The sequence below is a fragment of the Aptenodytes patagonicus genome, chromosome 6 (assembly GCF_965638725.1).
Source record: "Aptenodytes patagonicus chromosome 6, bAptPat1.pri.cur, whole genome shotgun sequence".
Classification (NCBI taxonomy): Eukaryota; Metazoa; Chordata; class Aves; order Sphenisciformes; family Spheniscidae; genus Aptenodytes; species Aptenodytes patagonicus.
This window is the reverse complement of record NC_134954.1, coordinates 6,938,520-6,964,774: the sequence shown is the minus strand read 5'-3', so window position 1 is coordinate 6,964,774 and position 26,255 is coordinate 6,938,520. Positions and strand designations below refer to the sequence as shown.

The window sequence follows — 26,255 nt, the reverse complement described above, 5'->3', positions numbered from 1 at the left end:
ACCCTTGGGATTTAGCGTGACTAATCATCACCAAGTCTGAAACCTAGCGGATAACTCAGAAACCCCGTAGCAGGATCTCACTCTTAACAGCAGCACACCGAAATGCTTTGCTCTTCTTTTAAAGCTGCAGCGTTACAGCTTCAAAAGTTAGAAAATCTCCCTCCTATTGTCATTCAGCCCTTTGTGTACGCAGTGTGCACTATCATACAAACTAGTGTTTTTCCACAAAACCCTTTTTTTTTTCCTCAAACCTCTTTTGTTCATGTTTCAGTGATCAGTGCACATGCTAGTCCTTTTTCTGCCCACCTTCCCATTGCAGGACTCTGCTCACCTCCTGATTCTCCATCCAAACATCAGGAGTGAAAGACGACAACTAAGTTGGTGAACCTCCTCCCGCAACCCCTCCATCTAGCTTGCCTGACAGACACCCAAATGCAAAATTCATCCAATTACGCTATTCTTCATCCCTTATTACTACCTCCCAATCCCTCCAAGCTCCCATTAATTTTTATGGTCTACACCCAAATGCACACGTACAACAGTTAATCTTGGCATCTGAGAGACAAAGCTCATTAGAGCAGGTCCAGAAATGGAGGAGAGAGGAAAGTGAACCACAAATCTTTCCTAAAACAATCATCCCTTGGTTATTGAAAAGATGTTCAAAATGGAAATATTTATACGAGTTCAAATCATTCAGCTACTTTCTTATTGTTACAGGAGTACCACAAAGTAAAACTTACTAGCTCTTGTAATGAGTACTACAGAGCTCATTTTTTACCATTGTGTAGATATTTAATTTCCTTGAAATAACGTTTCATTTGATCATGAAGTGTATTAAGACACATACTATTTAGATTACAACATACTATCTAGTCTGAGCGGGGTGCTTTTAGGTGGCACTACACCGCCAATAAGAAAATCAAAATAATATTAGTACTGGTATTGTGTATTTGGATTTTCTGCCCTTTGTTAGGCTATCCCACATACACACACACGGGGACCTACTGCTAGACCTTAACTGAAAGTCAAACTCTACAGGTAAAGGCCATGCGATACAAAGTAAAACCGAATGACTTCATACAGCCGGGCCACAAACACTGCCTGGGAGCGGGGACCTGCCAGCCTCAGTTCCTCAGGGAAGCTGAGGAGTATTTTCTGTACATCGTTGATGCTGGGGACAGAACTTGAAGTTGATGTAGCTCAGCAGGGTATGGCTAAAGACTGAATGAGTTGTCTCAGTTTCCTCAGTGATGGAACTGAGATGCAGGCAAGTAAAACTACCTGACACACAGCGTCTCAAAACGATGCTAGGTCTGTTCAAAGTTCTGTCGCATCCTTAAACAAACGCAAGAGCCTGATTCACCCGTTCAGACAATGTTACTGCAGCCATAAAAGATAATCTGCTGTCATCTTTTCTTTCGGGGGAAAAAAAGCCTTCTGCCTGCCTCTCAAGATAAGATAATGTTGTAAAAGTTTCTTTGTCAAAACTGTGAGGTCAAGAGAGTGCTCTGCTATTAAACCTTTCTGTGTCTTAAATTCCTTCCACTCCATATGTCACCGGCTCCTTTCAGTTTGCTCACCTGACAAGGTTCACAGGAGATTACCTCAGTGTCCCAGAGTGACAGGGGTGGAAACGCACACTTCTCGGGCACCTTTCTCACACTGTCAGAGTGCTTCACTGTAAGTGACAATCAGCCTGATACTATGAGAGAAATAACTAGAAATATAAAAAAAAAAATCAAGGAGGGAATTATACAGAGAGAGAGCGTAACTTATTATTTTTGTAGTAACTGGTATGGACAAACACAGCGAAGGACAGCCATACGTTGTTACAGCACACCCCCACCACCTTCCTACGCTCAGCTCTGACTTGGAACAAGCGCGTTTGGCAGCAAGAGTGGCTCAATTCTGCGCCCCCCCCCCCAGTTCAGCCCTTGACCTCCTCCATTAATACCTTTCAAAAAGGATACCTGTGAATCACATGTGACAAATTTTTTACCCATAGATTTCAGAGTGCTTGATGAGATGACTGTCTTTACCTCGAATATCAGCGCCAAAAAAAGGGAAGATAGGTAAAGTTAAGTAGCATATAAAATATCAGAAACAAAGTCAGTAGAAGACTAGGAAGAATGTAGACCTTTTAGTTTCTTGTGTCATACACTTTCCAACACGCTTCACTACCTTGTGAAGCATATAAAAGTCAGACTGAGTTTTCATTTTGAATGTGGCAGACCTGCCATCTTGGAAATCATGCGAGTTCACCAAACTCTTTACCACAGGACACCAAAATATCATCATCTCACAGTATTAGCACAGGGTCATATCACTCCAATAACTGCCTCTAATAGTTTAACACAAGAGTTTATTTCCATAGTTTCTAGTATCATTCCAGTATTGTTTTCATTACCTTACTAGCAAAAATGGTGAAAACCGCCAACTTAGGATTATTGAGCATAGTCTACAGATTTTTAGGAAATCAATTTCTCCTCCTGCTAGACAGCATCACTGAACAGTAACTTGGCTGAAGGAAGTTTGAATTTTAAGGGTCAGCCCTTTCATTTTAAGTTCTTTTTAAACACACTTTTCTGGAATTTGTCATTTACAACTGCTGATCAATGATTAATTTCCCCTTTTTCATCTTTGTCCTGGTAAGAAAAGAGAAATCATTTGCAACATATTAAAAAAATTGAACACATAACTGGTAAATCTTTGTTTGAGCATCCTGTAAAGGCATTTGCAAAGTAAATAAAGATAAAACAAGGCAGGCAGTATAGCACTTCAACAGTCTTAATCTGAGACAGCATTTGAAAGGAAAATATGTTTAGATGACAGATTCATAGGCTGTGTGTAATGATTTGTGTCTACTCATCTGCAATAATACCATTAACCTAAACAAACTTGCATGAATTAATTCAGGAGTCAGCAAGTAAAGAGGATGAAGAAACAAGATGACTTTGTTCCTTAGGATGCAAACGACTTAACAGAAATTGAGAAGTCTCACAGAATTTCTGGTAGGTCCAAAAAAGTATCTTGTACACAACCCTACCAAGATTATCAGTTAGGAAAGTTCAGACACTTGGAAGAAAATTGCTGCATAAAACCTCGGTGGTATATACATAAACCCACATTGACCAAGATTAATGAATCTTTTCCACGATCCATAAAAAAATGTGGAAGCCTGTAAACCTCATATACTGTGGGTCCATTCTTACAGGAGAGTGCAAAAATCAAAACCAGCAAAGTAGTTCAGAAGGATAACTTCTAGAGTATGCTTCATGCCGTTGTTATATGTTGGACATCTGGCTAGCTGCCCTGTAAGGCGCATGAAAGATGCTTCATTTTGCCCACTGCCTAAGCACACGAACGCAAATATTAGGAAACACAATACAACACAGACATTTGCAAACAGGCCAAAAGATTCAAAGCTAAAGATGTCTAGCTTTCACTGAAGGCTCAGATTAACTGTTTCCTAATTCCAAGACAGATTATGTATCAAATACCATTCCTCAGTGTGTACACACAACCTGTTGCCAACACTGGATGAAACATTAAAATAATAGCGTAGGTATCCAGGTGCCATTTATATCACTTAAGAACAAGCAGGCTCAATGGCCACGATGGATGAATTCTTACAATAAGGAAGCTGAAGTAAGTAATTATGACAAACTGGAGTTCAAATTGCAATACGATTCCTTTCCCATCTTTTCCCTTTAGGTACCTAGCTACTACTGCTAATTTCAAACCTCTGGTATCTTTTATACCATCACACAAATACACAAGACCACACAGGTCAAAAGGAGGGGGGATTTTTTTTAAACGACAACGTAATCTTATCATGACATGCAGCTTAATTTGCTGTCAGAGTTGACTTCATGAAAAGGATCTAATCAGATAACACTTACTTGTGCCAATAACATTTTTTAGAGGTTTCAATAGAAAGTGTCTCTTACCATCTTCTCAATAGATTGGTTTAGGATTAAGCTATTTGAGACCCATGACTGCAAAAGTCAGATGAGTAAAGTGAATTTAAAGAGTTGAGTAAAGCGAGATGAGTAAGAGTAAATTTCAAGTTTATTTAGGTTGATGGCATTACCGCAGCTAAAGACAGAAATCATTATACTCTGCATGTGAATGTCATCTAAACACATTTTCATTTCAAATGCTGTCTCAGATTAAGACTGCCAAAATGTTATACTACCTGCCTTATTTTACCTCTGTCTACTTTGTAGATCAGCATAACTGATGGTGATATTAAACACTTGGCATTCAAACTGGAACTAAGTCACTCCAATGATAGAGTACCTTATGTTTTTATAAGAAGTCACCCTATTTTAATTCCTTTTGATCTTCATTTCTTCCAGTTTCAAGTCTCTTTCAGTCTCAAAAATAACTAATACCAAGGTTTTAAAACATAGCCCCTTAAAAAAAAATCTCATTTGTTGGACAATCACAGTGTGAATTAAAAATAGTTAACATTACAGGCCACAATACTCAGTAAGAACTGTAGTGTTCTTTTGAAAATCTGTCTACTTATCTAGAGTTTGAACTATGGATACAAAAGCCTCTGCTTTTCAAATAGTAACTCTTTTTGAAGATATTTTAAAGATACTTTAAATCAGACCCAGAGCGCACTGCGTTACTAAATTCTCAGAAACAGAGCAGATTACAACATACCTGTCAAGTAGGTCAAATATCACATTAGTAATCCTGTTTTACGGAATGATAAGCTGAAAAATGCATTTACAAGACAAATCATTGGCTGAGCTAGGATTCCCATCTCCTGAACTCAGAAGATGGTATATTTTTGTAAAGTTCAAGCAATATTTGTGAAGCGCTGAAATACGGTGCCTGACAGAAGTGTAAAGTACAATTATACCTTATGCGTATAGTTTCTAGTGAAAAGTAGACAAAGAGCAGCTAGTAATTAAACACTTGGCAAATTTGTCAGAATAGAATAAGATTAAAGCCAAACATTTAAGCAAGAATCAAACTTGAGACATAGGAAAACATTGTTATCAAATGCTTTTAAACACTGACACATTTTTTACATGCTTTTGCTTTTAAAAATGTGTCACAAGCCTAATGGATCAAATTAATTCCATTTCTCCACTCTAATGCTTGATGGCCCCCACTGAAAAGAAGAGAATTTGTGAATATATTTGCACACACAACCACAGGGTTGCAAACAAAAGTAAGTCCATGCTATTCAAGTGGCATCTTCACATAATCAAATCTATAAATTACAAGAAACATCCTGAAAAGCTGTTCTTGAGGTATGACAAATCTCCTTGTGCCTAAGTAACTTATCTAAGCAATTCTTGAGCAAATTGCATCTGTTTACTGACACTCAAAGCCATGCTGCTTTTGCACTGCAACTACTAAGCAGCTCTCCTTGCCTTACAAGGTGATGTTATTGGTTATGTAAAAATAAGGACTTGCCAGCTAAGGAGGAAAATGTATTAAATAGGAATGTTTTGCAGCGTGTTCTCATTTTATTAGTCACTAGGTGCTTGACTGTATTTTATACTATTAAATTGCTTCCCTTTCAATTATTGCTGTACTCAAGATTATCTCTTTGCTCAAGTAATCTCATCCTCCTCAGTATTGGTGACACCATCCTGGTTTTGTTTTGCACCTGTTTATGAAATCTGCTTGTGAACACTACTTCATGCATCAACCTCACTTATGTGTAAAAGGACTGTTCCCGAGACTAGGGCCTGAGGCACACCCCATACAGCCTCTCTCCATTCCTAAACGCCCTTTGCAAGATGACCCAAGCTGGCTAAACAGGAAATTAATTTCTTATCTTCTAATGCAAACTATTCCCCCTTTTGTCTCTCTCTCTTGAATAATGTTTTCCCATGAGGCAATGTACCTTATATGCTTTACTTAAACCTACATATATATATTTGATCTGTTACCTCTACTTTGTCTAGTAAATCGATTATCTTATCAAAGATAGATACTGGTCTAGTATGACACAATCGGCTTTTGTTAAAACCACATTGCATTTTTATCCAATTTTCCATGTAACTTTACATCCTTGGATTACCCTTTTCCTTCAAAGGGTGTTCAAAGACTTTGCTTAGTACTGAGGTCAGACTTACATAGCCATCCTCAACCCAAAATACTTATAATCCTCTGTCCTTGACTACTATCCTAGGACAGACAAAGCTGTATTTGTATATATAGTTGGGCCTTAACTGTGTGTTGTGGTTTAACCCAGCAGGCAGCTAAACACCACATGCCGTTCCCTCACACCCTCCCCCCCAGCCCCACAGTGGGATGGGGGAGAGAATCGGGGAAAAAAAGTAAAATTTGTGGGTTGAGATAAAGACAGTTTAATAGGAAAGGAAAATAATAATAATAATGATAAAAGAATATACCAAATAAGTGATGCACAAGGTAATTGCTTACCACCCGCCAACTGATGCCCAGCCAGTTCCCGAGCAGCCGTCACCGACCCCCGGCCAACTCCCCCCAGTTTCTGTACTGAGCATGACGTCCCATGGTATGGAATGTCCCTCTGGCCAGTTTGGGTCAGCTGTCCTGGCTGTGCCCCCTTCCCAGCTTCTCGCTGGCAGGGCATGGGAACCTGAAAAGTCCTTGACTAGTGCAAGCACTGCTTAGCAACAACTAAAACATCGGTGTGTTATCAACATTGTTCTCATCCTAAATCCAAAACACAGCACTGTACCAGCTACTAGGAAGAAATTAACTCTATCCCTGCCGAAACCAGGACACTGTGCTGGTCAAATATTTTCCCTCAAAACTGTTTTCAGCAGAAAAAGCAGCTTTTGACTGAACGAAAATGCCCTTGGAAAATTCTGACTTTTCATTGAAGTGTCAGGCATCTCAACCCAGAAACATTTTCATCTGAGAAATCAAAGATATTTCTATTATAAATGTTAATTTAGCATCTCACAGAAATTGTAGTTTGAGTCCCTCACTCTGATCAAAAAGAGCTTTCCTGGATGTGCAGTAGTCAAGAGCTACTGTGACAGAATCCAGAATAACACCCACCATCATGCTCAGATACAGAAAATCATAATTTAGGAAGGGGCAGACAGAGAGCTCTTGTCTGCAGTCTAGAGCTGTGTGTGCCAAAAATAGCAGAGAGAGCTGCTCCAGTGGTGCTCTGGAAGAAAATTATTTAGCTATAGATGCAAAAAATATATTTTTTTAGTTAAGGTTTCATAATCCCTCATCTAGATCATGGCAATGCCAATGATCCAAATGGATGAAAGGAAATTGTCCCCTCAGGGGGGTTCTTTGGGCTGCTGAAGTGAAACTAAGGAGAGGCAACCTCATTTAAGTCTTTCATGATACTGATACCCACAAATCATCACACTAGCTAGCAGCTACGCCACGCTATTAAGCCTTCTGGATAAGGACCTAATGAGGTTTCTGGAGACTGTACCTAGTACCTCCCTCTTGTATCTCACTAACGCCCCAGATGATGAGCATCTGTCCCTGGGAGAGAAACTGTCATGGGCAGAGGCACTGGGAACACCCTGCCCTAACACAGCTTCCTTCTTTGCTGCTGTTTTTTCCTCGTTCTAGACATCCCCAGCTGATCACACACACACACGTTTGCTCTAGCTCTTTGGGGACCAGAGGAAGTAGCGCCACTGGCCAGGCAGAAAGGAAGGAAAAGCAGCCCTTCTGCAGGAGAAGCAGAGGCTGTGCTGAACACTAGGATGGGAACTGGGTGGCACAGGAGTGAAGACAGACACAGCATGGAGAGAGAATGGTCCCAGCTATCCAGGGTGATACAGGGCCACGCACAAAACTAGTATTGCAGATACTGCCACAACCTGGTAATTTTACTACTGTTCAGCAATCATAGACATTTGTCATCACGATGTTAGTGAAGACTGACTCTAGTTAACACAGCTTTAAGTCAGCTTCTGTGACAGTACTGAAGGTATCTGTTGCCTGGGACACCTATTGTGTGTGACACCTGCAGCAAAACAAACCTTTGACCTTCTGAAAGCTGTCCATCACTAATCATATCCTGGCTGGGATAGCGCTTTCCCTATGCACCATCAAATGCCTTGCCACAGCATACTAACAACAACAGTTCTGCAGAGAGAGAGACAAATCTTTGAACTGGTGTCAATTTCCATGAGATCTTCAATGTGATTTGGAGATATTTTTCCAGAATAAGCGAGAATAGTCCATTACTGTAATTGTATTCATATACGTTGGAGACAGGAGTTAAAAAAAATCAAGATTACTTTAAATCTAAATACCTTGCACACAGCAATTTTCTCAAGATGCTAAATGAGTTAAGTGTCCTCTGCAGTCTGTTGCTGACAAACTTGAAGCTAATGATTATAATTTAGTACAAAGCCAATACAGTATTGTAAAACTCATTCAAGAACTACAGGTTCACACACAAAGATAATTAATACTTACTCCACTCGTAGAGAACAAGGAGGAACTTAGATGATGTGCTTCCACAGAATGTTAGCAAGCTAAATGAAGCAGAGCTAAGTAACTAGAAAGATAGGGTTTAACAAGTGTAGTCACACAGACGTAACCTGGGACAACTAGGCACATAAGAAATTAAGAAAATAAAAAAAAGCTTAATTTAAAGATTAAATAATTCTCAGATATTAAGCCAACTATCTTTCCAGAAGGAATTAATTTGAGTGAGCACTTCTATGACTTTGCTAGTGTCAAAGGGCTTCTAAGGTGTTAACTAATTAAATTCATAAAGCTTAAATTTTATGCTGCACAGGGCCTTTTACATTATCAAGTCTGAACTTCTGACATCAGACTCTTAAATTTCATCCTGTATTGATTTCAGAAACTTGTGTGAGCTAAAGGATACCAAGTATTGGGATGGTAACCATCCCCGATCAGAAAATATCAGCAATGGAGAGTTCATTCCTTCCCTTAGGAATATTTTCCACTCGTTAGTCACTGTTAAAACATCTGTTTTGTGTCTTTTAGCACAGATTTAGCTTATTGCCTGCGTTAATTTATTTAAAAAAAAAAAGTATTCCAGTATCATGTATTTTTTCATTAAAAGGTACTTAAAGAGTTCATTAAGTCACTATTTTACCTTTTCCTTTATTTTTAGTATTTTGGGGGAAGAACAAGGGGGCTCTTTCTTTCTTAAATCCTTCTCAACTTTTTGAAAACCACTTTAAAACATGGACCACCACACTGGGCATGGTATTCCAGCACCAGTCTCACTACTGTCTAATAGAGAAGCATTGGCACACTAGTTTTATTCTCTACTCACTGTTTGCATGCATCGCTTTCCTCAGAGCTCATGAGAAGTCTTGGCACTACAACCCACAAGCACTGCAGGGGAGTCCGGCCCTCCTTGCTTATTTGTTTTCGGGAATGCAGTTAGAGGAAATTTATTTGAATGAGACCAGCTTACCAGGCAATCAAGGTATGTCTACATGACTACTCTGTCCTTATCATGATTTAGTCTGCAACATCCACATGTTTATCATCAGCGACTTCATAGTGGCAAAATTATTGTATAGCAAATTTTCTATTGACCCCTCTGAAACCTCACCAATTCATGGCAGTTCTCCACTGGCGATTACTATTTCAGGTCTATCAGCCGTCCAATTCTTAATCAATTTAATGCATGTCTTATTGATACCGTAGAGCGCTAATTTTTTATCATAATGCCATTCCAAATGCCTTAACAAAGCTTATTAAATGCAGGCCATTTTTATCAAACTTGTAATGTCATCCAAGGGTAAAGTTAGATTTGTCTGACAAGATCTATTTTCTACAAAAACATTCTCAACAGCCTTACATGTAGGTTAAATAGATGTTATTGTCACTGTGTTACAGTTCTCTTCCTTGAAAGCCACAGGAAAGAAGTTCTAAATACAGCCTAAAATGGTCTATCTCCAAGGGCTATATTACAGAGGTCAGAGAAGGTTTCTAGTACCAAACACCAGAAAATAAGAGTTTATTTTTAAAATTTATGTGATTTTAAACTAATTATGTTTCACTAATGCTGGGCTGGTCTTTTTTTTATATATATATAATTTTTGACAATTTGCAATATTAAGCCTATTTGATACTTAGTCCCCAGATTCCACAGTAAACAGGGTGAAGACAAACGTAGTCTAGTTTAAAATAATTTCTTGAAAATTTAAACAATCTCTAGTGCAAAATAGTAACAATTTCCAATTTTGGCAAAACGAAAACATTTATTTGACCCTTTTGTCTATTTCTTTTTCAGTTTTCCTAGAAGAATTTGACTTTAACCTTTCAGGCAGCTCATTTCCCGGTACAGCACTGCAAGCTCTGTATCTTCTAAGAGAGTACCTTGATGCCAGCCATTTCTATACTGCAGCGTTACATAAAATTAAGTACTCAAAAATATGACTGCTACTGCTAAGATACCCAGTGAGCTTAGCAATATGTTTTAAGTTTCCACACTTTCTACAGGTTTTTTGGGAGGTTGGGGGTTTTTTTGGTTCGGTTAGGGGTTTTTGTTTTGTTGGGTTTTGGGGGTTTTTTAAGGTACCATCATGGATTTTGATTAAAAAAATATCTATTAGAGGTTATCATCCTCCTAATAAATAATAGGTGACCTTCAATTTGGATTATTGATTAACAAGACGGAAATCTAGATGTAGTGGTCCATACCAGAGTGCTGGAAAGCCTTCCTAATTCAGGTGCCTGTGACAATATTGCACACCTCTGACAGGGGCTTGGAGGACTACGTGATCTCAGTCACTGGTCGACATGCCAAGGAATGCCTTGCCTTGGGAGTCTTAATGGTGAAGCTCTAGACGAGAGCTTCTTATAGTTCAACATGAACAATTCAGCCCTTAGACCACACATAACTGACACCACCTCAGTTAGAAGGGCAAGTCAAACTAACCTACGCTGTATTCAGATTTTCACTTCCAAACACCTTACAGGACCCCTTGCGGTTCACGCACTTGCTCACAGTGAGTCCGGTCTATTGCCTTAGCTCATAAGGAAAGGCAGGAGGCATGTCATACCTGCCGCTGCTCAAAGCTTTTTCACGTTTTGAGAAACGCAGGTCCAGACAAGATTTCAGTTCTTTGCTTGATCTTCTGTCCTCTAGAGCGCTCTGGTTGCTACTGAATTAACTGATCTTCTGCAATGGCATGGCTAAGAGCTACTTACAGGGCCAGGCTATCCATACTCCTCTCACAGGCTTAGATGTCATTTTGATATCTGCCAGGTCTTAGTCACGGAAACCAAAGCAAGCAAGGCTGCTAACAGAAATCCCAAAAGCTGAAGCCCCAGAGAAGAAAGGACCATGCTTTGCCTCCCTTCCACAGCAGGCTGCAGAACTACGTAAGCATGCTGGAGGGAGTTAACTGCGCTGCTGAAAACAGGCCCCCTCTACACGCAACAAAATTTTGGAAGAACTTGGAGAAGTCAAGTGCCTTCAAGTGACCAAATTCCTTCTTATGCTCTCTCACAGGGGTAAAACAGACCAATGGGCTCAGCTATCCGAATGCTGTCATCCAACCAAGCTGTCATCAACAGCCAAGCAATAATTTTAGAGTTCACTGAATCAGAACAGGCCACACCTCTACCAAGGAAAAAAAAAAAAAAGAAAAAAGATAAGCAAGTGACTACATCAGTTTTATGTGGGAAAATAGCAGCTGTGAAAAAAGGAAATAAACTGAGCATAAGTCTGCAGAGAGTTCGGCTTTTGAACGCAAATCTAGGTCTAAATCAATTAAAATGTGAAGGTATTTGGAAACGAGCCATTAGAGTGAGATCTGAGTGGCAAGCAGTTTTGAAATCAGATCTGGATTAGGGGTCGAGTGCAGGAGCTGTCAGAGATAGGAAAGGAAAAGAAAATCAGCGATCTCAATGAATGTGTTTCTTAACCAAATCACATTCACGGAACAGCTACACTTGCTCACGCACGGTATAGCTGGCTTTTGTATTATGAGCAACTCATGGCTGAAACCCCAATAGCTGACCTCTCCATCTGTAATGAAACACTGAGAATGAGAAAACCTCATGCTCACTCATGCTGTACTGTACTTTTCCCCACCTCTATTATTGCCTGTATTTGGGTCAGTGCCAGCATTGGTACATGCGCGCAGTGTATTGCGCCAATAAATAGAAGGGAATGATGCCAAATTAAAACAAAAATATCTTTCATAATCTGTTTCCAGAATCTTTCACTGGAAACACAATGAACTGTCAGACGTGAGGTAGGCAAGCTTTAAGAGACTGGCTTAACCTTTCTGAAGCTGATGCCTGACTAATACCTGCAACATCTCTAATAACACATCAAAATAATCCATTAAAAAGAATTACAAAAGCATTTTATACTTTAGCCAAACACAGCAATGACAACATTACAAGGGCACAGATTTCCTCGTACTGTGGCAGATCCATTATTTACCGTCATGCTGATGTTCCAAGCAGCACATGGAAGAAATAAAACCCTCCAAGAACATCTTGTGGGTTGTACAGAAAAAAAGCGGGGGAACTTCCTCACCCCTCCCAGAGGCCTAAGGTCTGGCACCCCGCCTTGCCTTGGCTTGCACAGCTGTACTTCTCTTACAGTATCAGACCACACTTCCCTTATCACAGGCAATGATTGCTGCACCTTGAACACCTGCTGTGAAATCATACATCTTTCTCTTTGCCTGAAAGTGAGCACCTTTTAATTTCACTAAGTTCCCACATTCCTTTAAAAATGTAGTAAAACAGAAGAAAGGCTTAGAAATTCTCATTGCAGCTTCTCATCTGGAATACTATAGCTTTGCAAAACTATATCCCCTTCAAATCTTCACTCTAGCAAAAATAATCTTATTTTTCCACCTTTGCCCGACTATATTTCTAACCAAACCATAAAAGTCACTTGTCACACTTGCAAAAATCTCTCTTGTTCCCACCCCTCCGACCCCCTGGCCCACGTGTCTCAAACTTTCTCCATCACAGCACGCTGTCCTCACTCAACATACTTTTCTCCAGCATTCACAGGCTTGCAGGAAAGCCTTTCATGCAACGACCGATATTAAGAGTTTGGTTATCCTGCTCCAGACTAGTGTGGCGATAGGAGCGGTGAGACAAACTATCTCAACTGGAAATCTAGTGCTAGTTTTTCCTGTTTCTGTTTTATATTTGATAAGCTTCTCTGCTGATCAAAAGGCAGTTTGATCTCTTTTAATATGTATCCTCTGTACTGTTATTTTAATCTGCCACTGTTCCTACACGAAATATCCTGGTTTACCTATTTAGAATTTTAAACTGTAGTATTAGGATAAATACCTCACATTTCTTTCACTCCTAGCAGTACAAAAGCTATTATCCTTGTTCAGTAATTTTTCTTTTTTTTTTTTTTTGCTAGGATATCTGCCATAATTCATTATCCTCAATTGTTCTTTGCACTGAAATTTGCACACCTCTTAGGGAACATTATATCATGAGGGTTTTTTAACTGGTCTTTCCCTGTTTTAAAATATCTTTACGAAAGCAAAGATCTGGCTTGCCAGAAGGCTGCTTTCTTTGGATTACAGCGGAACCTGTTCCTGTGCTATACGTCTTCCCTTCCTCGACACTGAGCCCTCCACTTCTTAATATGCTTTCTTCACAAACCTGTTAGAGACTTCCAACCTCATCCAGCTAGCTAACTGTGCATATAACATGCATTACACATAGGAAAAAGCTGCCGGAGAACCTGAAGACATAATTTTTGGTCCAATTTGCTCACAGGACTGGAGATTCTCAGAAAATATATTAAACTAAACAAGTTTTCTATTAACAAGGCTTTACAAAGGCTATCCTGCTCCCAGCAGCTCAGCATAGGGAGATTAAAAGACTGCTTTTTTTAAGTCACTCCCAGCACCTCTTACTCATTACCTAACTAGCCAGAAGTACAACACATTACTGAGTAAAATACTTCTCCACAAGAGTGCTAAACCATGTCCTGATCTTGTCACACTGGTTTTGAATCTACTTCCGTATCTGGAATGAGTGTGGTTTCTCACAACTGTACAAATAAGCAATAATTAATTTCATTAATACATTGTATGTTATCCTGTTGCTCTCAGCTTTGTCACGGGCTTCACCCAGCACAGGTCACCTTGGCGCCCTGCTTTTATGTTCTATCAGGGATATGTGCATCCCTATCACAGTTCTGTTCGCACGCTCATGCTGGGCCAAGAGAATAGCTCTCTGGTCTGTCTTCACTGCTGTACCAACCAGTCCTCAAAAAACCTTCTCGGAATTTTCGTTTTCTTTGGAGCTACTGTTCTCTTCCCTTCTGGCATGACACCCATCTCCTTATTTACTCTTTATTCTACAGTCTTCTGATAGAGGAAGAGAGATTTGTTATTTTGATACAGATAATCCTTCTTTTTCTTTTCCCCTAAAAGATAGTAAATTATCACTTTTGTTTCTCTGTTTCTGTTAGCATCTTTACAAACACAAGCAAGCATCAGAATATAAGACACATTGTCCCTCCAAGCCTTCCTCCACATTCATAGCTCATCCTTCAAAATTGTGCAAGAAAAGAAGTTCTTTACAGAATTTTCTCATAGGGCATCATATTTCCCTTTCAAGTTGTACCTTTATAACCGTGAAAGCATCCTCTGAATCTTGACAACACAGAAGCTGGAGATTTGTCAAAAACAGTCTCCACAGATCTGTGAACTATTTTAAATTTTATTGTGCAGCTATATCTACGTAATGATGAAATATCTGATCTGACTTCATGAAAAAATGCCAAATACTTATTTTCCTATTTGAGTTTAATTTTGGTGCGCTGGCTTTAGCTCTCAATCCATGTCACCAGAGGGCCATAGCAAGAATATTACTCCAGCTGTTGCTTACAAAGTTCTAGCAGCCATTTTATTGCCTTGCTTTCACTGCAGTATTTTAGTTTGAGCAGAATGATGCCCATCTTGTTTGGAAAGTCTTGTTCACGTTACTGTCTTGCTACCCACTCCTTCCACCATCCTCCTGGTGCCCAAGTTCTCCTCTCCCGGGGTAGAGACGCTGCAACCATTGCTATCCTCAGTATCTGTCTTAGTAGGTGCACCTGATATAATTCATTGATGAGATATAAAAGCTTTATAGCTTTCACTTTATTTGGATCAGATCATTTCTCTCTTCCTCTATGATGCAATTGAAGTAATTCATTTGATCAAAACCAATTTGTACTTGTACTTTACTGCATTTAATCTTTAAGGTTTACTCTCCCTGCATCTTGCAAATTATTATATTTGTGGTGCCACTGGTATTAGATTGTCGTTAGCAAGGCGCGTAACCGCTGCCAGTCCTCATTCTTCACACACCTGTTTTCTGGAATACTTCTCGGGCAGATGGTGATGCCAAGGACATTCTCATGAAACAATCTCCCACACAAAGTGTAGAAATCCCTGCTAACTTGCTTGCTCTTCTGCATTCGTTCCCTCTGCCAGTACCAGGGCCGAAGCATTTTATACAACAAATGTGCTTCACGCGAAAAGCTTGAAAGTGATCTCATCTGAGGCAGCTGGCATCAGAGTCTTTTTAAGGCCTTAAGGGTCTATGCACAGCCAGGTCACACCAGTGTTCTTCCTTTCCAATGCAATAATTTAACTTACTCCTGCCCGTTGTATCTCCAGTTTTGTAATCGTGCTAAAGATGTACCACATGCAGAAGTCCCTTTTCTGCAGGAAAAGAAACCCTGTTGCCAAGCCACAGGTAGAACAGTTTGGCAATGTCCTGAGAAGTTTTGTATGCCTTCAAACATGCCAGAAAATCTTTTTAAGTTTGCTCTGAGGTGAAATTTCTTTTTATGAATTCCATGATCATTCAGGTTTTCACAAGCTTAGTGATTTTAAAGGTTTTGTTTCTGCTGCTAGGTTTGATGCCATATTTATTACACAGAAATTTATATTCTTTTTATCTTTTTTTCTTCTAAATGCATTTAATACAGTATTTCCTAATTATGAAAATGGATGCCTTTCATACACTCCTAGTTTCCTTGGTATGAAGAATGTTGTGTTTGGTTTCTTACATTTTGCCTGAGGGGTTCTGTTTTCTTATGTCCTGAAGTGAGATTTGTTTCAAACTTTAGATACCTAATTATTAGCCAGCTAAGTCTAATCTAGTTGTTCAGACTCTTTTATAGTCAATAAAGAGAAAGAAACTCATCCTAGTTTCAATTTATTCCAATTACCTCCAGCACTGCAGGATGAGACTAACTGCCTTGGGATCTGGCCATTTCTCTTTATTGATGATAAAGACTGGTAGATTAGATTTCTTTCAGATATCCTACTATAAGGTGTCTGAAGGTAGGGGAGATGAATCCTACCAACGATGTCAACTTTCAGCCACACACGTTTTTCTGAAAAGTCACATGCATGTCACCAATGCCGATGTCACTAGCGCAACACAGTCTTCTCTTCATTGTGTGTGTAGCTGACCCCTACGTGTGTCTGTTGGTGCATTTTTTTTAGTTGGTTGTATTTGGTTGGCATTTTCTATTAGATAGAGGATCGTTTCCTTGTTGTTATACAACTGATATCAGGGAGGTTTTTTCTTCTTCTCTTTAGCTGCCTCACATAGTCTGCATCTTCCAAAGCTCTTTCTAATGTTATATTGTTATATGCCTGTTCATATATTCCTTTTGAATCTTATATGAGTATTCTTCTATATATGAGTATTCTTCTATCCTTTTGCATGCCCTACCCTGTTTTCAAGAGTACCTGCATTACCCGCTCATCAATTATAGAAGCAAGTCTGCATTCGTGTCTTGGATTTTTTTTTTTTGCATGAAGGTGTTATATTCGGGATATAACAGGCTTCAAATAACTTGAGTAAGACATCTCAATTTTCTTCTCTGCTTCAGTGAGCTCACAACGAGAAGCCCATTGTCTGCAAATATCCAAGACGTTTTACTTAGTGCATACTAGAGAACAAGCCACTTCTCAGCCTGCAGCTACTTATCTATAAAAAGGCCTAAGATCAATTCTATTAACTCCCTCCATTTTGCCCACATCTCTGCGATGCTTCCAGTTTCAAAGTTGAAAGCAGCAAATTTTTAGCTGTATTCTGCATAAAAGCCAGAGTTAATTCTTTGGGTCTGACACTACATCTGGCTCTAGAGTCTGACACTCAGACAGATTTTCCTGTAAGGATGCACTGAACTAGTTTTTATTACCACCAATTTTCATCCACCCTCCCTGCTCTCAGACTTGAGAAAGACAGAGACAGACAGAAATAATGAATATTAAAAAAAATAGAGACCTGATGATTTGACTTCACAGGGCTACAGTATGATTCCATTTAATCTCAGTTGCTTAGTATATTACAACAGTAATGGGAATATTTTTTTTTCCAAACCACTCCATAAAAAGAGAAGAAAGAATCACAAAGAACTAGAGCAGAATTCACTAGTAACAACTGTAAGTTAAAATATCATTTATACCAGATTTAGTGATTCCTTCTCAGCTTTCTCCACAGCGCAGACTAGGTTATCTTTACACGTTAAGTCACTGTAGATCTCACAGTCTTTTCAAAAACGTACCTGTTATTATAACAATTAAATCTAATATAATCATGCCCTGTACTTTTCAACCAGTCTACACTGATAACTCCCCATCCTCTGACAAAAATTCCATGGTACAGGAGAAGACATCATCTTCTCTTGCAAGAGTCAGGAGGAGAGAGCCCTCTAAAAAACCTCTCCTCCTTTGGGTGATTTTAATTTGCTGTGCATGTACTTAAGACCTGGAGATGTCTCTGTGCCTCACCAGCTCAGTCATGCACACAAGCTGTTGTATAAAGTAACCAAATAATCTCAGTCAGCTGTTAGAAGGAGTCAGCCACGTGCAGAACTTAGCCAGAAAATCAAAGTTTCATGGTTCGCCTGCTCCCAACTCAAACACTGCCAAAATGGAAATGTTTGCTCTTCAGGCTATCACATAGCTAACATCAAAATAATTCTCTCTAAAAGAGAAAAAAAGAAAAAAGAAACTCTACCAACGAACAAAACATCATTTGTCTTTACTACAGAAAATAGATTGAATGAACAGAACTGACATCTTTGATACCTCTCGTATGTTTCCTCATAAATACAACAAAGAGTAATATTAAACTCATGACATAACTAATTTACAAACTCAGACTTAAATAAAAATATTCACGAAAGGGACACTTTAAAACAAAAGGCTGCAAACCTCAAGAAATCTTAAAAACATTGCACAAAGGAAGGATTCTGGGAGGGGTGACATTTACCTCTAGAGACTTATGCCTACAGCAGAAATATAGCACCTAGCAATAGAACATTAAATAACGTATTTTTAACAAATGTGTATTTATAGCACAGTTTGATTATAGGAAAATAGTCTCTAGAAAAATCGCTATATGTAATTTTGACTAGTATCACAAGAATTCCTGTACTTTGGAGCTTTTTAATAGCAAATATTATAGCGTGAGCACATTTGCCTTTGGGGATGATGGGATTACCTTGAGTTACAGAAGCCCCCATTATGCGATGAGGCAAAAGGCAAGACACCTTCTGGGCCAAATACAGGGCTTTACGGAGCTGGAGCAGAGCTGCCATATGTATTTCTAACTGTGGCCACATCTTCTGCTCATGGTTGTTGGTTGTTTTTTTGGGTTTTTTTTGTTTTTGTAGGGTTTTTTTTTTTGGGGGGGGGGGGGGGGGGCGGCCGGGAGCGGTTTTGGTTTTTTTGTTGTTGGGGGTTGGTTTTTGGGTTTGGGGTTTTTTTTCCCAAATTACAGGTTATTTCTCTCACAAAAGTTCTAGTCAAGTATACTAAAATTGAGGGCATGGCAGTTACTACAGCTCTGCTGAAAAGCATAACAGTTGTACTAGGACTTTGTTCCTCCAGCAAAAGAAAAGTGAACCTCCTTTAAGTCTGAGTGAAAACCGCCACAACATCTCTGCCAGAATATTTTTCCCTCTTTGAACATGCTAACGCCATTTATCAAAAAGATAAACAGTGATTTTACCAACATTCTCAAGATTTGGACAGAACGTGTCAGTTTAACAAAGTGTGGTCATTTGGTGCTTCTTGGCTGGAAGAACAGAAATTTTGAGATTCTGAGTTTTCATCCTCATATGATGCAAAAACTATTTTGAAATCTCAGAATTTTCTGCATAATGGAAATCCTAAATGTGCTGCAATGTGCCTGGTGGCAGTAGTGTTTCTCATCCAGATTACCTGAGACTTCTCCCTTGAAAACTCCGGTTCAGATTACCTGTATTTGTGTGAAACAGTAGCTATATAAGGAGGGAAATTTTCATAATAGATATTTGTTACCAGCATAATGTTTTTTGGGGAAAGAAATAAAAATCAAGAAATTCCATGGGTTTGTTCCTAATAAATCCTCAAGAGATTATTTTTAAATGCACTGTACTTGAAGCAAAGACCTCACATTCCACCCTGGAGATGCCTTTTGCCATTTCTTTGAAACTCCAGCCTAAGCTAGATCACATTGTGTAACTTTGAAAAATTGCCTATTCATACACCTTCAAAAAAAACCCCACCAAACTCTTCAACTCCAAGAGCTAAATTCTGAAGGTCCTGTTGCTCTTGAGCATGCTGTACCCTCCCTCAGCCCCTGTTCGAATTGCTCAGCCACATCAGCCCCAGCGAACAGCCTGCCTGTGGTTCATCTTTAGGCTACATTGTTCAGACACTTGCCGACTGTCTTGTCCGCAATGGCATTGCCTTCTTTGCTTATTGCTGGGCAGTGCAGAAGAGGACATCATATGAGCCAAACTCAGAAGAGACGGAAGCTGAATCGGGAAGGGGTAAACAGATTTCGATGTTGAGTCTGGCGTCAGTGAGAGAGGAAGGGAGAGGAACTGTGCCTGGCTAGTGGGGAGGGAAGACTGGAACTGCCTGGGCAAAGGGATGTTCAAATAGCAATGAGGGGACCCAGGGTAAACATTTCTGGGCACGTGAACTGAGAGTAGAAGCCTGGAGATGTGGGGAGTCAATGGAAAAATCGGTATTTGATTGTGAAAGTAAAGGCATGCTAACGTGCCAGCACTGTACACGCATTAAAATTTATACATGTGCGTATACTGGCATCCTGAATTCGGTTTCCCAACTTAGAAGTTACCACCTTTACAATATTAATAATGTTCTTTAACACAGTATATTGTATGGTGTAGAATCTGAGACATGCAGGTGGGCTGTTCTGCCCATGGAGGGCTGAAGGGCAAATCTAGAAGCGGGTTGACTGATAACAATGTTTTCCTGCTATCTTTTCCCTATCCCTAATTTAGGCAGGCATGAGTTTGGTTCGGCAGCAATTCCCGAGTTCTGCTAAGAATTTTACACTTAGTTTCTTCCAATTTTTAAAGCAGCCTTAGTGCAAAATCTACCTTTTTCTATTACACTATTTAAATTATTTCTCCCTGGAGATAGTGGGAGATGCAACCAGAGCAGCTGGAGTGTGATAAGACTTCTTGCCAGCCTTAAAACGCTGTAGACCCATGTCTGATATACTTTTGAAATGCCAGCACTGCGCATGGATTAGAATTCCTCTTTCATGCTGCACTAAATAATGTGATTATGTCTGTAATACTATAAAGCAACTGTGTCAACAATAAAGAGGAAACATTTATGGCATAGGTTATTAAAACAATGAAAAATAGGCCAGTGCAATTTAAGTTCCTTTAGTGGGCTGAATAACTAGTTAAATAAGAAACAAAAGAGGTAAATAATTTATTACAGAATCAGAAGCATCACAACAAGCAGAAGACGACTGTCTTCACTTTAAACTGCATCTCAAGAGGCTCCAAAGCAGAAGCATGGACAATACCCAACGAACATGTTAGAACAAGTGCAAAAGGAAGGGGACTTAGAGGACCTGTTGCAGCCCAAAATGAAGCCACCACTCAACTTAAAGACATCGGTGTACAAACATACAAAGTTTATGCTAAACATGGTGGTGGCTTGAAAGACTGAAGACTGCTGTGGCAGCCACACAGATTGCCTGTTTCAGCATGCACCGCCTATTCCTCTCTGATGTGGCGCTGGGCTTCATGCAAGCATGGGAGGAAAACGACTCAAATTTTGACTGAGCACTATAAAGCTCATTATAAAGTTATAAGGCTGCTTAGAAGTAAGGGCTAGCTGAGAGATCATCAGATTGAAGAGGAAATGCAGAGTAACATTCACCTTCAGTTACTTATTCTGGAAGAGAATACAAGAACAGAGCAGACAGAAATCAGGATAATCAAGTGCAACTTCCGCTACAAGCCAGTATTTTTCATGCTAGGTCTGACAACTCAGTTCAAACAATTCAAGTTGTTTGTACTAACAAAGCCAATATTTCCAAAGATTAAAAACCTAGAATTAGGCTCCTACTTCCATTTTTGGCCTTTTAATTGGGTTTTTCTGAAGTGCTGAAAACAAAACAACTCTAATTGATGGCTTTTATACATTGCTTTTTAATAATATCTCTTAACTGCTTGGCACTTTGGAGGGGTTTTTTTTCTTGAGGTTTCAAATAAGATTGGGAGTGGATCAGAAAAGGATTGTTCAGTTTGATTTTACTCTTACAGAAGCAAGAGGATCTAAACTTTTGATCTCATGAGATTCTCACCTTGGTCATGGTTCTGGTAAGAATTTCTATTAAAATCTTACAAATTTTTTTTAAGTAGACTCATAATTCATTTTTCACACTAACTCAGTATATGACTTTGGATGAAGGAATCACACAATCTGCTGACAGATGCAATTTAATTTTTTAAAGATACACAAAAACACGCACACACACAAAACCCAGATACTATAGAACAACTTCCATGGCTGTAATGTAGAGGACAGGGGAGCAAATTATTTAGCCTTTCGATCTGTAACTGAGATAGGGATGGTTTACATAACAGTTTCTTCAGGATACATAATTTGTGCTTTGTGTGTAAAACAGCGATACCATAAACAACCAATAATGAAAGAAAGAGGCACTGGAATGATTAGGTTTAAGACCCACGTACTTACTCGGTATTTCTACAATATTGCCGCAGAGCTCGAATCACTACTCAGTTTTACATTTGTTCCTTTCTTCTTTAAGGAGGCAGAGAGAGAGAAAGAGTGAGGGAGAGAGCACACGCAAGAAAGAGAGAAAGGAGCTGGGGGGGGAGAAAGTGGGACGACAATCAATAAAGCAAATTTCCCCTAGCAGCAAAAATAGCTAACAGACCTGCTTCCCAAAGAACACTGAAAATTACTTTGCAAGTAAAAGTAGCAGAGAAGATAAGTCAACTTGAGGGACTCATGGGAGAGCTGTTATTGACAGATAGAGGATGATATAATTGCTCAAGATGAGCAGGTTTTTCTTTTATCTCAATAAAGCACTTTTAGATGAAAAGATTGGAAAGACAGGTGTGAGACAATAGCATAAAGCCTGTTCCTAACTTATTTACATAATTGTATATAAAGGGGCATTGATGTATGAAGTGTAAAACAAATGCATTGAATGCTGAAAATAAAGTATTACAGAGAACAACTTATGCACACTCCTAGCAATAAAGAAACTTAATATTTGATGAAATATACTTTGCCTATTGAAGAAATGCACAGATTTTACAAAAGGCTGAGTATTTGTGTTTAATAAAACATTCGCTGCTGTTCTTACACAAAGTAGCTGATACAGCTGCATCTTAAATTGTTTCCTGTTAAAACTGCAAAAGAGATCACACTTACAGCAAACAGTAGATGAGAACAGTAAACAGGATTATCTAGTGCACTTTTCCTCTCTTCCAGCTCCTACTGCATTTATGTATCCCACAACATCGCCTTCAGCCATTCTGGCATCCCTCAAGACAGATTTTGACCATCAAGTGGTTTTGGGTTTTTGTTGTTGTTACTGAAAGACATTAGGCAGGGCTGGTGACGGGTGAATGTATGCAGTAACGGGTAGGTAAAGAGCGGTATTTTCTATGTTTCCATTCAGTTAGATGATTCCCTTACGCTTGAAAATGCAATTTCTTTGTGTAATAGAGAAGCATGTTAGTATCAATATCTGTATGGGAAATATTCTTTAACAAACTTCACAGATACCTAAAACCTATCTTAACCCACACCGGTCCACCTCTCACAACGACATTGCCTGAATGGTGTAATCCTGTTGCCAGGCTTCTGACCAGCCCCAGTGCGTATGGCGTAAGTACCGAGCTTGGTTAATTGTGTTTAAGGTGTAATCCAAAACCCACCATACTCAATGAAACACTTTGGTAAAGTCACTTTTCCAAAGCTTATTACTTTTAAGGCTAAGAATTAGACAATTTCTTCAGGGTTGTGGAGGAGAGGTCTTGGAAGGTCCAGGCTACATTTTCAAGAATGGCCATGTTGTGGTTGAACCCGGCAGGCAGCTAAACAGCACGCAGCCATTCACTCACTCCCCCCACGCTCCTCCCCGCAGTGGGATGGGGGAGAGAATTGAGGGGGGGGGGGGGGGAAGGTAAAATTCATGGGTTGAGATAAAGACAATAGGACAGAAAAGAAAGGGAAAATAATGATAGAATATACAAAACAAGTGATGCACAATGCAGTTGCTCGCCACCTGCTGACTGATGCCCAGCCAGTTCCCGAGCAGCAGACCCCCGGCCAGCATTTCCCCTAGTTTACGTGCTGAGCACGACGTCATACGGTGTGGACTATCCCTTTGGTCAGCTGGGGTCAGCTGTCCCGGCTGTGTCCCCTCCCAACTTTTGTGCACCCCCAGCCTGCTCGCTGGTGGGGTGGGGTGAGAGGCAGGAAGAAGCCTTCACCCTGTGTAAGCACTGCTCAGCAACAACTAAAACATCGGTGTGTTATCAACATTATTCTCATCCTAAATCCAAAACACAGCACTGTACCAGCTACTAGAAAGAAAATTAACTCTATCCCAGCCGAAACCAGGGCAGGCCACTGATATTGTGAGCTTCAAATATGAGTGACATGTTCTAAATAATTTAGCCAGATGCTGAAAGTATTGGCTATCCACCAGTGATACTTAAGCACTGAAGTTATCTTAAAGATCTGAAGGGTAGGTTATGTTTCTCAACACTGCTCGAGAGTAGAACATAGTAAGCAGCTATTTGTTTTAATCAACATCAAGATGGTAAATTAACACCTGAATAAAATAAGCAAATAATGAAATAAAATGAAAGTGGAATTGCATCAGATTTGTTCTTCATTTAAGCTTTAACAAAAATCCTCCTCAAGAGTCTCCCTTCCACTGATTTTTTTGTTTGTTTGTTTGAATACAGGATCAACTGAAGGATGAAGACACAGATTATATCATAAATAATGACGAATTGACTGAAAACTATGAATCATCTGCTCACATACCAGTGCCAGCGCAGGACAGAACAGGCTCCACCCAGGCTACAGGCAAGGAAGATATTCATGAAGGAGACCTAGGATTAGGAGGGTACAAACTCCAGCTTGAACACACTGCAGGTCAACCCCAGATGAATTCATTAGCATGAACAGTGTAATGTTAATCACAAGAAATAAGACTAAAACCAAGAAATAAGAGATACTACTACGTGAACAAGAGGCTAGAAAATGTACTAAGCAGAAAAATCGAAGAAAACTTAGGTTTTACCAACTAAATGCCTGTTTTCCCAGGGAAGAGTTTACCATCATCCATATAGCTGCTACAATATGCAGGTTTTCTGACTGCAGCAGTTTTTAACAAAAAGATGTAGGGCGCTGCCAGCCCACTGTAAATCCATTACAGTCATGTGTTGTCTCAGATAGCGCTTGACTGTACCATGCCCCTCACATGTACACAGGCCTTTGAATGTTGCTTATAGTCTTTAGTCAGCTTGAATGGAGAGAAATAGCTTCCTAACATACTCATGCTTACATGATGACAGCACTTTTTATACAGCTGGTCCTGAACAGATCCACAGAAAGCTACTACTCCAGTAGCTATTAAATTTATAAGGAAGCAGCAGAAGATTCTTTGTCCAATGAGTATGTGATCTAAAAATACTTAAAACATGCATTGCAGCACCTCAGTCTTGATAGATCAAGCTCCATCACACTCACAGTACGGACTTTTCCTGACAACCAGCCCAACATTTGCTTTCTAAATGCACCCGATAGCCTAGTCCATATAGGGTTGCACCAGGCTGCCACAAACTGAACGTTGATAGTAGGAGACGTTGAAGTCTATGAAATCAGCAAAAGACCCCCTGCTATTGCTGTACTCAAGGGGCGTGACCACTAAACAGCACTTATTCCACAAGGCATTTGTCATTACAGCTTCGCAGCACACAAAGCTTACATGCTGGGAAAAGTTTTGTCGTTTTGCAAGATCATTCTTTGATTGAAGAAATTGACTGCTTCGTTTTTTATTGTTCAAGGAAAGTGAGTTGTTTCTAATCAAAAATTTCTGCAAAACAGCTATATCTTAAGACTGGCTGCTCCAAGGATAAATTTGTCGGTCTCTCTATTTATGCTGGGCACTCAATATCACACTAGTGATGAGGACAGCAGTGATTAGATATAAAAAACACAAAAAACCAAGAGGAGAGTTTAGGTATGAAAGTATTAATTGTGTCTGCGTAAATGCAGTAACCGAATAAACAACTAGTCAACCGTACGTACAGCTAGCTGCCATATACTATTATCAAGTATTAGCACAGATCAGCTTTTGCACATATCAGCTAAGTAATGCAAATACAGGGATAGAGCCAGGCTTTTGTTGTTAGAGCACGTGCCTTTTCTCACTGCAGAAGTTTCCACTAACTGTGCATGATAGCGTTCCTACTAAGAAAGTTAAACCATGAGGAGTTTTTAAAATAAGGTCATTCTTAATATACAAAGACAATGAGCAAGCAAGAAATTTGTAATCTATAAGAATAAAAAATCAAGTCATCTCCGTGAATGATCATAAAGCTGAATAGTTCTTGATTTCACCACAGATGGAAGATGAAATACAAACTTAAATATAATCAAGTTTTAGTCATTCTTTTCCAGGCTAATTAATTTCTTGTTAAATGTGACTCTAGAACAGCTGTTTTAAGCATAAATTTAAACACTGGAGTTCTCTATGCTGTTACGAAAGATCAGAAGCTTAAACTGGCATTTTGTTTTCCCCTAAACACTAATCAAGGAACTTTAAAGGCTCTTAATCCCCATGTGGTTTAAAACAAATAATATTCAGGCACGATAACAAGTTCTGAGAAGAACTAACGAATTTCCAACTCCCTGCTTTGCCTCGTTTAGCTGCATGAGGTGGGAAAAGATGTGCAGCACATTGCAAGAAGGGATGGAGAATGGATGAGGAGGTAA

The 26,255-nt window shown here is 39.5% G+C and overlaps 1 protein-coding gene across 1 annotated transcript in view; it reads left to right on the top strand.

Moving 5' to 3' along the window:
• Positions 1 to 26,009, top strand: part of SLC9A9 (solute carrier family 9 member A9) — a 218,327-nt gene extending 192,318 nt beyond the window's left edge. The window contains exons 15-16 of the mRNA XM_076341008.1: positions 23,024 to 23,129; positions 24,218 to 26,009. Of these exons, the coding sequence (XP_076197123.1) occupies positions 23,024 to 23,129; positions 24,218 to 24,439 (328 nt within the window). The 3' untranslated portion in view covers positions 24,440 to 26,009. The remainder of the gene's footprint in view (positions 1 to 23,023; positions 23,130 to 24,217) is intronic.
• The last annotated feature ends 246 nt before the right edge of the window (positions 26,010 to 26,255 follow it).